Source organism: Myxine glutinosa, chromosome 1, assembly GCF_964187855.1.
Source record: "Myxine glutinosa chromosome 1, kmMyxGlut1.1, whole genome shotgun sequence".
Lineage (NCBI taxonomy): Eukaryota > Metazoa > Chordata > Myxini > Myxiniformes > Myxinidae > Myxine > Myxine glutinosa.
The window spans coordinates 275,680,812-275,694,922 of record NC_136261.1 but is presented as its reverse complement, the minus strand read 5'-3'; the positions used below and the strand labels follow the sequence as shown (position 1 = coordinate 275,694,922).

General features: G+C 43.9%; 2 protein-coding genes across 5 annotated transcripts in view; one reads left to right on the top strand and one right to left on the bottom strand.

Annotated features, from left to right (window-relative positions):
* CDK5RAP3 (CDK5 regulatory subunit associated protein 3) overlaps window positions 1-10,733 on the top strand; it is a 34,908-nt gene extending 24,175 nt beyond the window's left edge. For all 3 annotated transcript variants that reach the window (XM_068099120.2, XM_068099123.2, XM_068099124.2), the window contains 6 exons: window positions 4,526-4,684; window positions 4,877-4,964; window positions 5,055-5,140; window positions 5,545-5,750; window positions 6,395-6,566; window positions 10,505-10,733. In XM_068099120.2, coding sequence (XP_067955221.2) covers window positions 4,526-4,684; window positions 4,877-4,964; window positions 5,055-5,140; window positions 5,545-5,750; window positions 6,395-6,566; window positions 10,505-10,570 — 777 coding nt within the window. In that variant the 3' untranslated portion in view covers window positions 10,571-10,733. The remainder of the gene's footprint in view (window positions 1-4,525; window positions 4,685-4,876; window positions 4,965-5,054; window positions 5,141-5,544; window positions 5,751-6,394; window positions 6,567-10,504) is intronic.
* A 574-nt stretch (window positions 10,734-11,307) lies between these two features.
* LOC137413679 (cyclic AMP-dependent transcription factor ATF-7) overlaps window positions 11,308-14,111 on the bottom strand; it is a gene marked incomplete in the record, with an annotated part of 134,274 nt that continues 131,470 nt past the window's right edge. For both annotated transcript variants that reach the window (XM_078765908.1, XM_078765910.1), the window contains 1 exon segment: window positions 11,308-12,529. In XM_078765908.1, the coding sequence (XP_078622034.1) occupies window positions 12,354-12,529 (176 nt within the window).

Here is a 14,111-nt window from a genome sequence, read left to right as displayed (position 1 = left end):
CCTTCTGCTTCAAAATCGTACATATCATAGAAGTACTACGATCGTACTGCCTCGCCAAGTCGACAACACGCACACCTCGCTCATGTTTTTCGACGATTACGTGTTTTATATCCAAGCTCGCTCGCTCGTAACTCAGATCTCGGCTCGCATCACAAAGCAAAAAATCGACCGAGCGACAGCTCGTATCTCAGAAAACTCGTAAGTTGGTGCACTCGTAAGTCGAGGTTTCACTGTATATATATATATATATATATATATATATATATATATATATATATATATATATATATATATATATATATATATATATATATATAGTTACGGAATCCAACGTCGGCCTCTTTTCCCCTTATCGAGGGGGGATTAATCCCCTCGTCTATGACTGACCGACGTGGTCCCGGGGGTATGACGTCACGCCCGGTCGGCGCTGGGTAGGGTATTAGGCCCAACCGTCCTATGACCTAAATACCAGCGCCTCTCAGTACGCAAGGAAATACTCCCGTTCACGGCCGCAGCGTAATAGATTGGTTGCGCCGAGCGAAGCGAACTGCGGCGTGAGCCGTTTATCGAAGGGGCTAAACCCGATTCGTATGCGTTGGCCGAATCGCGCCACGTACACTCAATTTGGAAACCTCTAAAGCGACCGAATGTGAAGAAGAAGACAAAGTAGGAAGAACAGGGATTTATTATTATTCTTTACACACAACTCAAGGAAGAAAAGCAATCAAAGTAATATACAAGGAAATGGAAGAATCAGAAGGACACAGTGCAAATACTAGCTTATACTATACAGTCTTGCTTAAACCCAGGGACAAGACACACAAAACAAACTCACGTACACGAATGAGGAATTTCAGAGTGGATTGGCTGGAGGGAGAGGAAGGTAGGACCACAAGGCTGGAAGGTTTGGTAGGGCGCACAGCAAGCAGGCCCTTTCCAGGCTGGGAGCGAGCAGGGCGGCGGCGGCACACGTATCTCGTCCTTCCTCGACACGCCTCGGGCTCTTTTGTCATCTGCCGCGGTCCTCTCCTCCCTCAAAATCGTCCGACGCGTCTCTCTCCCTCAAATCATCTCTTGCGCGATTTTCACACGCATATATCATACCTCAAGCGTGGGTGTGACACGCCCTCGTCTGTTTCGGTACCGCCCTCCCCCGTGCTCTGTTTCGTGACCTTATATGGTCAATGCCACGGGCTTGTCTCCTTATTTGGGCATGGGGCCGAACAGCCCCGCCCCTCCTGTCCAAACAGAGCACGGAGCACATACTCATTATAGCAGCGAACGCCGCTTCCAAAGCCAGGCCAGTTGAGGGCGCGCGCACCCCACGCTTGTTAAGTTGCATTACCCAGAGAGGGAGAGTTCGGCTGGGAAAGGTAATTATTGAAGGGAAGCTATCCTTATTTGATTCGGTGCAACGCAATGAATTAGTGGACCACAGAGCCTTATACTGACATTTACTAAGGACATAACTACTGAGGGGAAACTTATGATTGGCTACGTGTGTGCGATGGCCTAACTAAGGACGACCTTTGACCTTTACAATTGGAGGTATTTACAAGGAATATTTACAGCAAATTACACACACAGTTCCCAAATCCTCAACAATATATATATATATATATATATATATATATATATATGTATATATATATATATATATATATATATATATATATATATATATATATATATATATATATATATATATATATATACAGTGGGGAGAACAAGTATTTGATACACTGCCGATGTTGCAGGTTTTCCCACTTACAAAGCACGTAAAGGTCTGTAATTTTTATCATAGGTACACTTCAACTGTGAAAGACGGAATCTAAAACAAAAATCCTGAAAATCACATTGTATGATTTTTAAGTAATTAATTTGCATTTTATTGCATGAAATAAGTATTTGATACATCAGAAAAACAGAACTTAATATTTGGTACAGAAACCATTGTTTGCAATTACAGAGATCAGACGTTTCCTGTAGTTCTTAACCAGGTTTGCACACACTGCAGCAGGGATTTTGGCCCACTCCTCCATACAGATCTTCACCAGATCCTTCAGGTTTCGGGGCTGTCGCTGCGCAACACAGACTTTCAGCTCCCTCCAAAGATTTTCTATTGGGTTCAGGTCTGGAGACTGGCTAGGCCACTCCAGGACCTTGAGATGCTTCTTACGGAGCCACTCCTTAGTTGCCCTGGCTGTGTGTTTCGGGTCGTTGTCATGCTGGAAGACCCAGCCACGCCCCATCTTCAATGCTCTTATTGAGGGCAGGAGATTGTTGGCCAAGATCTCGCGATACATGGCCCCATCCATCCTCCCCTCAATACGGTGCAGTCGTCCTGTCCCCTTTGCAGAAATGCATCCCCAAAGAATGATGTTTCCACCTCCATGCTTCACGGTTGGGATGGTGTTCTTGGGGTTGTACTCATCCTTCTCCGTCCTCCAAACACGGCGAGTGGAGTTTAAACCAAAAAGCTCTATTTTGGTCTCATCAGACCACATGACCTTCTCCCATTCCTCCTCTGGATCATCCAGATGGTCATTGGCAAACTTCAGACGGGCCTGGACATGCGCTGGCTTGAGCAGAGGGACCTTGCGTGCGCTGCAGGATTTTAATCCATGACGGCGTAGTGTGTTACTTATGGTTTTCTTTGATACTGTGGTCCCAGCTCTCTTCAGGTCATTGACCAGGTCCTGCCGTGTAGTGCTGGGCTGATCCCTCACCTTTCTCATGATCATTGAGGCTCCACGAGGTGAGATCTTGCATGGAGCCCCAGACCGAGGGAGATTGACTGTCATCCTGAACTTCTTCCATTTTCTAATAATTGCGCCAACAGTTGTTGCCTTCTCACCAAGCTGCTTGCCTATTGTCCTGTAGCCCATCCCAGCCTTGTGCAAGTCTACAAATTTGTCCCTGATGTCCTTAGACAGCTCTCTGGTCTTGCCCATTGTGGAGAGGTTGGAGTCTGATTGAGTGTGGACAGGTCTGGAGACGGCTTTGCGGTCGGTCTTTGCGGTCTTTGTGGTCGGAGACGGTCTGGAGACGTCTTTTATGCAGATAACGAGTTCAAACAGGTGCAGTTAATACAGGTAATGAGTGGAGAATGGGAGGGCTTCTTAAAGCAAAAACTAACAGGTCTGTGAGAGCCGGAATTCTTACTGGTTGGTAGGTGATCAAATACTTATTTCATGCAATAAAATGCAAATTAATTACTTAAAAATCATACAATGTGATTTTCAGGATTTTTGTTTTAGATTCCGTCTTTCACAGTTGAAGTGTACCTATGATAAAAATTACAGACCTTTACGTGCTTTGTAAGTGGGAAAACCTGCAACATCGGCAGTGTATCAAATACTTGTTCTCCCCACTGTATATATATCAGTCATTATGGGATTCCGGTGTGTACCCCGGTTTAGAATAGGTACACCGTATCCCTGCGCATCGTAAGAGGCGACTAAGGGTTGGCGTCAGGAAGGGCATCCGGCCATAAAAACATTGCCTCAAACAGGGAACCATGATTGTCATGGAGCCCGCAAGGCTAACCCCCGTTCTCGCGGGGAAAATGGCCTTAAAACGATCATTCATTCAGTCGTTATGGGATTCCATCCTTGGTGTTGGCTTAGCGGTTAGGGTGCCGGCTTAGGATCCGAGGATCCTGGATTTGAATCCCGGTTGATCGCTGAATTAACGCCAGGGGGGTTGACTCAGCCTGTCATCCTTCAGAGGTCGGCAAATTGAGTACCAGCTTGCTGGGATGAATGATCACCGTGTGTACCCCGGTTTAGAATAGGTACACCGTATCCCTGCGCATCGTAAGAGGCGACCAAGGGTTGGCGCCAGGAAGGGCATCCGGCCATAAAAACATTGCCTCAAACAGGGAACCATGATTGTCATGGGGCCCGCAAGGCTAACCTCCGCTCTAGCGGGGAAAATGGCCTTAAAACGATCATTCATTCCTTCATTCAGTCATTATGGGATTCCATACCATCAGTGGTGAACCGCCATTAAGGTGTCCCATCCAGCTATCGCTATATCTTAATGGGAGCAATAAGCACCGCCTGCCACACGGTACATTACCTCTGGTATCCACTCATTATATGGAGTTGCCGAGATGTGGTTGGGAGTATCCAATCAGAATCTATAATTTCAGTTCTCCAACCTAATGACCGAAATGGTTTATAACCTGAAGGTTTTCAGATTCACAATTGTATGGAAGACTCACTGCGTTGCCCTGATGAAGCCCCAACAAGGGCGAAACCAGGTCGGTAAATGAGTTTTGTATACACTTGTGACAGTATCTGAACTAAGATCTAAATTATGATGCACTTGCTAGATGGCTCTTCCGGAGATAGGCAGGCAAGGTGTACGTACGTGGTGGTGAAGTCACGGCATGCGCTCATTAGGTTGGAGAACTGAAATGATGGATTCTGAGATATATATACTCAGAATATATCTCAGAAATACAAAATGCCGATGGCCTGGTCAGTCAAAACGGTGAAGAAATATCTTTCTTGTGCAGATTGATTGGGGACCTGAACCTCCAGAAAACGTCAACTTCACTGTTGCGGAACAGCCTGGGATGACTCCTGGGGTTACCCTTGACTGGGGTGACAATGGGTCCAATGACACAGCTGGGTGGCACTTTGTTACAGTAGCAGATGCACAGGAACCTGGCCAGGTTTGTTTTGTTTTGTTTTACTCAAGGTAAAAAATAGAAATTACTTTAAATTCTAGTTGTAATTAAGGGTATTAATAAATGATACAATTTCGTTCATCAATTTTTAAGATGATTGCAAAAATTGTTTTTACAAATCCTGCATTTTAAAATTGCAATTGGAAGTTTATTTTTCATGTTTTTTGACGGTTACAGGGCGGTGATGAAGGTGGCGCCAACATTGACTGGGGAGACGACAGCACAGAGATGCCGCAGATTGAAATTATCAGTTCGGGAGTGGAATGTACGTTTATATTCTCATGCTGCCTTCATTAATTGCAGCACATTGTTGCAGTTTCCTTTTTTTTTTTTAACACAAAAAATCCCATTCCAGGTGAACATATTGCAAGAGGACAAGAGGCTTTGCTGATCCTGGAAAATCCAGAAACAAGAGACCAGTTCATTGATGACTTGGTGGAAGTGAGCAAACAAATTAGCAAAATTGCCTCATTGTTTATCGCTTATCCTCCTCATGCCATTAGACACTTAAAACTGCCGAGGCAGTTTCATTGGCTAGAGGTTACAGTCCCGGATGGGTCGCCACTCCGACACAGGATACTCGACTGAGAATGTAGGAATTTGTAATTTGTTTAGGGTGCCGGCGATGGCTCGCTCACTCTTTACGAAGGACACCAAAGAATCTTTAACGTCCACTAACTCATGCTAGCAGACGAGACACCCAGTGCAGGTTGTATTTCATTAATAGATAGCAGTCATCTTTTGACCTTGCCAATCTTGGAAAAAGATCGGGGAAGGTCAAATGTGCTTTTTAGTGACCATTGTTGACATGACTATGGAGGTCTCATGTTGCATCTTCTCTCCAGCTTGAAGCTTTTCTACTGCAACGTCTTGTAGATATGGAGGAAGAGACAGACGTGCTGGCCATCAGGCAGCTGCAGTCAGCACCAGCTGAGCTCCAGGCACTGACGAGCGAGGCTGTGCGCTCAATGCTGAGTGCGGTGCGCAGTCCGCTGGCTTGCTTTACAGATGTACAGACCCAGCAACTCTTCCTGATCCTCGCATCCCCACGGTGAGAGTGGCGGGTTGCTTATTACAACAGCTAGGGAAGTGAAAAATGCCCTCATGCCAGAGATCCAAGAAAGGCAAAACCCAGTTATGAATGACCTTTGTTTTAAATCTGAGTAAATCATTAGTTTATATGTTTGATCCAATCCCTTCTTTCACAGGTTTCCTCTCCTCTACATATCTTCCCCACCTCTCCCTCCCATTCTTCTCTCAGGTTTCCATGCCTTTCCCTATTCGGTCTCAGGCTTCCATCTTCTCCCTTCCACCTTTTCATACTTCCAGCTCCCTCTGTTCCCCCACTTCATGCTTCCATCAACTTCATGCTCCCAGCTCTTCACTTCCCCCCCCCCCCCCCCCCACACACATTTCCCCCCCCACCTCCCATCATCATGATTGCACTTGCACCCCTACCTCCTTCCCATGATTTGGTATATGCCAACACCCTGAGCAAAATTCAATTCCCTAACCTATCACATCCTGCAATGGAGTCAACATGTCTTGGGTTGGTTTTCAGCCAGCAGCATCACTTGTAGCGAGCACCACCAATGCGCAAAGTACAGACACAACTTGATTTGCTTGAGCTTGATTATGTAAGAATCACTGTCGAGAATACATCATCGCATGCAAGTTGTGGACATTATTTCACAGGTACGTGGAACGGGTAGCAGAACGTTTGCAGCAAAAGCTGAAGCAGGCCAGGACTGCAACAAAACGGCAGGAGGATTTGCTTCAGCAGCAGGAGGAAATTGGGAAAGAAATCACCATGCTGAGACCAAGGCTGGAGAAGGCCATAGATCTGAGTCGGCATCTGCAAGATTTGGTACTTTAAAGTGCAAATAATGAGAGAAAAAGATGCAATGTAATATTTTGATAGCCATGTATACATGGCCAACTGGATTGTGTAAAGGTAGAATGCTTTTTGGGATAGAACGCTATTGGGATGTAGAATAACTCATGCCAGAACAGCTGTACACCCAAAAAAGCACAACAACGTATGTAAAGTAATCCACTGGCACATCTGCAGAAATTTCAATATCTCCATTCCAGAAAACTCGTGGAAACCTAAAACCAAAAGCTATAATTGAAAACAAGGACATAATGCTCACATATGACCTGATGATTCCATGAAAACAAGGACATAATGCTCACATATGACCTGATGATTCCATGAAAACAAGGACATAATGCTCACATATGACCTGATGATTCCATGAAAACAAGGACATAATGCTCACATATGACCTGATGATTCCATCCAGCATAAACATAGAAAAAAAAAGCATTGCGACCAGACAGACATAGTACTCAGGAACAAAAAGGAAAAGACAGCATTGATGATCGAGATATCAGTACCCAGCGATTTTGGCCTAAATAATGCAGAAATGAAGAAAATGACCAAATACCAAGACTTCAAGAATGAAGTGAAAAGACCTTAGAAGCTGAAGAGCACCGAAATTGTACCAGTGATAATTCGGGCAATGGGAATGATAAAGAAGAATCTAACAGATATTTAAAACCATCCCTGGGAATATTACCACAAACTACAGTTGGAGGCTGTATGGGGCTCAGTGACGATCCTGAAAAGAGCGCTTGGAACAACACTCTAAGAACAACACAACTTAGCCCATGAATCACGATCCTTTTCTGAAACGAAGGTGGATACTTTTGAATCCTGGGAGGACTGCGTTCCACCAATCAATGACGCACACACACGTTGAAAATTACTTTAAGCATCAACACTTATTGCTACTTAAACTTAAACTACTTAAACAACACTTATTGCCTTAAATGAAGAGCAACAGTGTGCAATGGATCGTATTTTTTTGTTTTGTTTGTCAATCGGAATTGTCCATTTCAGAACTGGGAATTAGTTTACATGATGTTGAAGACTGTAGTAAAAAATTTATATATATATATATGTACACAAACATACACACATAGTCTTGGCTTACTGAGATCTTGGAAATGATGCATAGCTAGTGGGATAGCAGATGGATGTAAGCAAGGGAATGATTGAATGACAAAAAGACAGAGAAGAGAAGGTACAGTTAGTTGTATGCAGGAGAGCTTGAGTATCAGAGGGGTAATAGGGATTGATCATGGAGATTGAGCAAAATGGCAGGCATTCAAAATTGCAGGCACTCATCAAAATGGCATTCCATTTGATCATGGAGATTGAGGACAACACGAAACGTTGGGGGACTTACAATTGGAGTCTTGGTGGGAAGAGTAGGATTGTACCACCTCGATAATGTGGACCGACAAGTAAGAGAAAGGAGGATAAAAAAAATATGTGGATCTGAGCAAGAAATCCAGATTTTGCAAATTTTAATGAGGACAAGGGTTGCTGAAAGAATACAGTACCTGCATCGTTAAATAATTGGGGAGGAGTGGAGGGTTGAAGGAGCAGAGGGAGCAACAGCAGAATGCATGTGGAAGACGTTAGAAGACAATACCTGTCTGTGATTCGAGCTTTGTGGGAGATGCCAATGATGTTGCGAGTTTTGGATTTCATAGCATCTAAGAGAGAGAGAGAGAGATGTGAGAATTTGGGATGAAAGCCTATAAGGCAGAACAGTATGCCATTGAGCTCTGGACAAAGGCATTGTAATTCGTAGGAAGGTCAGATTTACAAGGAACATACTTGGCATGATGCCGAGTCTGCGGCTGGGCTTAGAGGCCAGATGGGATGCATGGTTTGCACAGGAGAGGTCGTGACTGATTGTGAGGCTCAGAATCTCAAGAGAAAACCTCTTGATGAGACTACTGTTTGAGATGTGGGGTAAGGGTATGAGATTTGCCCTGTTTAAATGACTTTCCATTTGTCAGACAAGCATCTGAGCCTTTTCAGGTGAGCAGAGAAGGAAGCAGCTGCTGCCATCCTGTCATTGCATGGATGTGAGTACAGTATGGTGTAGTGAGGACATTTGCATAGAGGATTATCCAAGGAATCGGAGAGGTAATTCAAGTATCTAATGAAGAAGATGGCCCGAGACACTGCCTTGAGAAACTTCAGCCTCTATTCGGAGAGATGATAGGATTATTTTAATGCTTTGCACTGAATGCTTGAGGAGAAAGTCAGGAATGAAGGTGGCTTTGGGTGCGATCAGCAGAAAATTTGGCAAGTAGAGCTGATTTCTGATAAATAAATGACTCACCTAAATGAAAAAAAAACAAAAAAACTTTGACTTTAATGGATTTGTATGCTTGAACAGGCTGTTCTGATGCGAAGTAAAAAGGAAGTGCGTGAAGTTACAGAGCTCCGATTCTGCACGCGAGAAAAAAGCTGAAGCAGTTTCGACTGAAATTAATCAGATGGTGTATATGGTGTGACTTATTGACTAAACATAGCCTGTGGACAGATTTTACGAGAGAATTAATTTCTTGTTTACCAAATGAGATTATATATTCTTTCATTAGGATCTTTCCTGTGAGGTGATTGGAATATAATATAGGTGGGAAATTCCACTCACCATTTTCTCTCAGCTGCAAGATGTTAGGAGGAATTGATGGGAAATAAGAGTAAGACACACTGGTGGTGTTCTCCATCTGGGGCATTCTCATCAGAATCAAAAGATAGGTTGGGGGAAAAGGGGACAATGGTCTGCGGAAGGTCTGAGGAGCTTAAGAACCAGTTTGCCTGTGGCCAGTTTGCACCTGAGGACTGCATGGCACTAGAAGAGGTCATCTCAGGTTTGCTCTTTTCCTACAAAAACCCATACAGTAATATGAACAGCTGATTTGGGAATTGCTGCAGGAACGAGATTTTGTGAACATTGAGAGGCGAAGCCTGAGCTCGGTGTCTTTGGAGCATCACCTGAAGACAGGGACGCAAGCCGGTGAACCCGGATCAACATTCTTTTGAGATAGTGTTTCGTTTTTTCTCCCCCCCCCGTATCACTGCCCTGTGAGCTAGCGAGACCGCTTCTGTCAGGAGGCACTACTGGAATGAGAGCTTTGCTATGTTTAGCCAGGAGCAGGAGCTTCTCCTCAAACCCCTTCCTAACATGCCTAAGCATGCTGGTTAAAACTTCGCACACCACCAATTTGTGATTGGAGAGAGAATAACTGAAAGCAGTTCCCAACTTCATTGTGTGCCTTCATTTATCAATAGTTTGGTGTGTTTGTACAGAGTTAAGTTAAATTATTTATATGAATTATATTGGAGTTAGTGATTTATAATTCAGGAAAGTCAGTTGTATCTCTGAGACTCCAGCTAATGACTGTTTTTGATGGTCCAAAGCACCAGCTTCGTTTTAGGGGTTTGGTTGAAGCAGCGACAAATGTCTCCTGGTTTATCATGCACCGAGTTATGGAGTAGCTTTTATCATGCCGTCAGTTTAATATACAAACCATAACCAGCATTGCAAAGCCAGTCTCCTTTAGAAATGTATAAAAGAATACTGGATGATTAGAAGAGTTGAGAAACCACTCCAAGAGGAAGATTTGTAACTTATGTCCAAGTGTTGATTGAAACATTTGAGGGGCAGGGGGTTCGGGTTTGTAGTGGGGTAAGTTTGGGAGCGGCTTTCAGAAAAATCAAAATGGCTAAATACAACTTTAGTTCCTCTACAATTGCATCCACAACCGAGATGTTGTAATTCACATGAAATGGAACAGCCCTTCCAAGTTTCTGGAGTAAAAAGCACTCGAGTTAGAAATTACTTTGAGGAAGAATATATATATTTTTTTTTTATGAAAGGTGAAAGTTGTAACCGCTACCCATTAAGAACATGATGCTTTGTTCACACATTCCAGATCGAAGCTGACATCTCCAAACGCTACAACAACCGTCCTGTCAACCTTATGGGAACAATGGCGTGAAGAAGACGCAGAGGCTTCTATAAAGGACTTTTATTTACAACATCCGATAAATCTTCGTCCAACGAACCTCATGCGGATTGCACGTACTGTACTACTATTAAATACAGAGCAGTGGGTTAAACCAAAGTTGATTATTTACAATAAACTGATGTAGTGACGTGTACATTTAGTGCGTTTTTCCTGTTGGTGTTTGGCTTCCATGAAGGACTGCAAGTGGAAAAACACCCAGCTTGGTGGGGAAGGGGGGGTAAGGCGGGGGGGTGGGGGGGGGAGGTGGAAGGAGGTGGGGGGGGGGGGAGGTGGAGGGAGGCGGGGGGGGGGGGGAGAGGTGGAGGGGGGGGAAGGGAGGCAGAGGCATGGGGAGTTGGGGGAAGAAGATGCTAAAAGACAATTTGACAGTTTAAAAATTGGTCGCTTTATATATATATATATATATATATATTTATATGTTCATTTACTTTTAGGGTATATTATATACCATGATAGTCTAGAAAAGTTGTCACAATTTGAGATTCTGTGGCCAAAGGCCATTTGTAGCAGGTTCTAGATATTTAAGTTAATAGATTCTTTTTCTTTTCAGGAAAACTTCTTTATCTGCCCCCATGTAAAGGGGGCAAAAAAAATTGCCAAAAATTGGTTTTTTTCCCCACCCCTCCCAAAAACAATCAGAATGCAGTTTTTAAAACATGCACTTAGAGTTCGATGCACTGGTGAAAGCAAGGAATAAACTCCAGGCGTGAAGATAACAGGATGTCTTCTGGCAACACGTATTGCGAAAGGTCATGGTGGAAGCCAGTCATAGAAAGTCAGCGGACGAAATGCAATGCGTGGACTGTAAGGCCTGCGTGTGACGTGGAACAATTAAACTTGCATAAGTTAGACGCCGATGCTAATAAACGAGTGCAAGCTACGTCCATGTGAAATACATTATACTTTTCACCTTGTTCCTCTTCTCCACAAAAAGGCCAGTCTCAGATGTGCATTAAAAGGCTTTACATTAAGGCTAGCACTTGTCAATCAACACCTCACTGCCCTGGAATGGTGGCAATGATGGACGCCACGGAAAAGACATCAATGGGGGCAGCGACGATGGCTTACCATGTGGTTAACAGGTCAACAGCGTGTATATAAGTTACTAAGCCAGACTCTGACTTACTTGGAGTTTGTGATTTCTTTGCAGGAGAAAAAAAGAAAGAAAGTACACTGTCGAGGTCTTTTAAGCTTTGGTGTACCCCCAAAGAGTTTGTGGGGGCTTTTGTGCCCTCTGCTAACAATATTGCTGACAAGTTGACGCACAATGACAAGGTCCATTGTTTTTGTTTAGATGTGACTTTTCCATGATGAAGCTCTTGAAACAGACGTGATTTGCTTGTAGAAGCATGCGTTGCCAAGGGAAGTGGAGCCTAGATTCTTTTCAAAGGTACACGCCTGATAGAAGTGGGAGATGAAGACAGACAGAGAGACAAAGACATCCGCAAAACTTTTGATATTGTACAGTAAATGGCTATTGGTTAAGCTCATGGAGCTGAAATGAATCTAATACAAGATTCATTGCAAGTGACTGAAGAATCACTCAGTTTAAGAAGTGGGGGTTAAGCTGGCCTCGGTTAATGTCTGAAATTACTGGTTGCTTTCATCCACTTGCAACGGCACCAGTTTCTTTGTAAATGGCTGACTGCTGGAAGGGTATCGGAGCAAGACAGCATTTGAAAGTCAGGTGCATAACGTTATCTGAAGGCTTCCGCAGCAAGGAGGAGGGGTCCTGCCGATTGTATGTGGTCTGTCAGCTGTTTGCAGACTGTGATCGGATTTGCACGGCTAGTGGCAGAGACCGCGATGCCGCAGAGGTCATCGCAGCACCACGTCCTGTTCCCGTCCGTGCATCTGCAATACCGTTGCTGGGACCTGACGCCAGGCGGCAGGCAGACGTCGGACTGCTTGCACTGCTGTCTTCATCAGCTGCCAGGAAGAAGGAGATAATGTCAGCAGAGTGTATTTTATTCAAAAGAAACAAGCTGCAAAATGGGATTTTCTTGGGTATTTTAAACAGCCAGTTTTTTTTTCTTTTACAATAATGGTTGTGACAGGGTCATTATTGCTGTAACATCAAGAATACAAGACCTCAAAATATCAACCAAGTTGTTCCCCATCATGAAGGTATCATTGTATATTCCTACAAATGGCACATCCAAAATTGATTATGTCCATGTCCTGTATCCCAGTTTTTGAGGTCTTCATTTTGTTTTATCCAACATGATCCGAAACAACACGCTTGCTCGGTGCACACGTAAATCAATGAGCTCTTGGTACGAATTGCACACAAAAACGTGTAAACTGGTTATACCAGTTGAAATAGATATCCTCCCTCAGAAATGTTTGGGGGTTGTGAAGTTAACTCGACATCTCAAGTGTGAACTTGAAAACAATAGCAAAGCAGAGGAGAGGAGAGGATTTCCAAAACGTAAACCTCCCTCAAATAAAATTAAACTGTCACCCGAGCAAAGATAACTCGAGGTTCCACGTTGGTCTCTTTCATGAGCCTCAACCTTGTTTTGGAAAAAAAAAGAAGAAGAAACTTAGCATGAAAGCCACAAATGTGCCAGAATACAGCCACTGGTATATTTCTGCACATTTTGGCTCAAACCTAGTCGATTGAGATGAATGCAGATCTCAAAAGAAATGCGGGGAGAGGGAGAGTTGGACCATTGCTGAATGGCATTACATGATCTGCTCTCATCATCAATACGGTGAATATTAAATCATAATTTTCACAAAGTTTCTGATGGTTGTGTTGTTGTAAGAAATAGCCGCTTACGAGAAAAGCGAGGCCATCTCTAAAGCTGGCTACACCCTTCAGCGATTCATCCGTGTGAATGCCAGGAGACCTGCAAGCCAGGAAGTCCGCTCAGGATCGAGTTTGTCGCAAAAGACTCTCCTGCGAATACCTTATTTCACCTGAACATCACCCCATGATTATTTGAGCAACATAAGCTTGACCCAAGGAAGCGTTTGAGAGTCCGATAATGAATGAAAAAGGTTACATAATAAATTGATGGATCAATGCAGAGTTTGAAAAACGCTATCTCCTTCGAGTGATTGCAAAGCCAGTTATGTGGCGTCCGCGTTTCTCACCAAAACACACGTGGAACTTCCACATTGCACATATGTGTTGCGCTGGGGACCCGTCTGAAAGCATTAGCTGGAGGTTAAAGATTCCTCGGTGTCTTTCAATGGAGTAGAGAGTTATCACACATCATTGGCAAATTCCAAAAGTTTGCACCCCAGCCTTCAGAGGCGACTGCATTAGCTGCACATCCGCACTCCCAGGCAATGGATGCTACCAGCAACCACGTGCTTCATACGATAGAAGACAACACTGTGTACGTTAAACCACAATTCCCTCCACAAGAGTGAGGCTCATGGAAGAGCGAGAGAAGAGAGTCTCAAACAAAAGCTGTATCGAAATGGTTTTGCGAACTTACATGACTATCTGCGCAGAGTGAGATGGTGCATGAGCCGTGCAGAGTGTGAAGCATTTTCA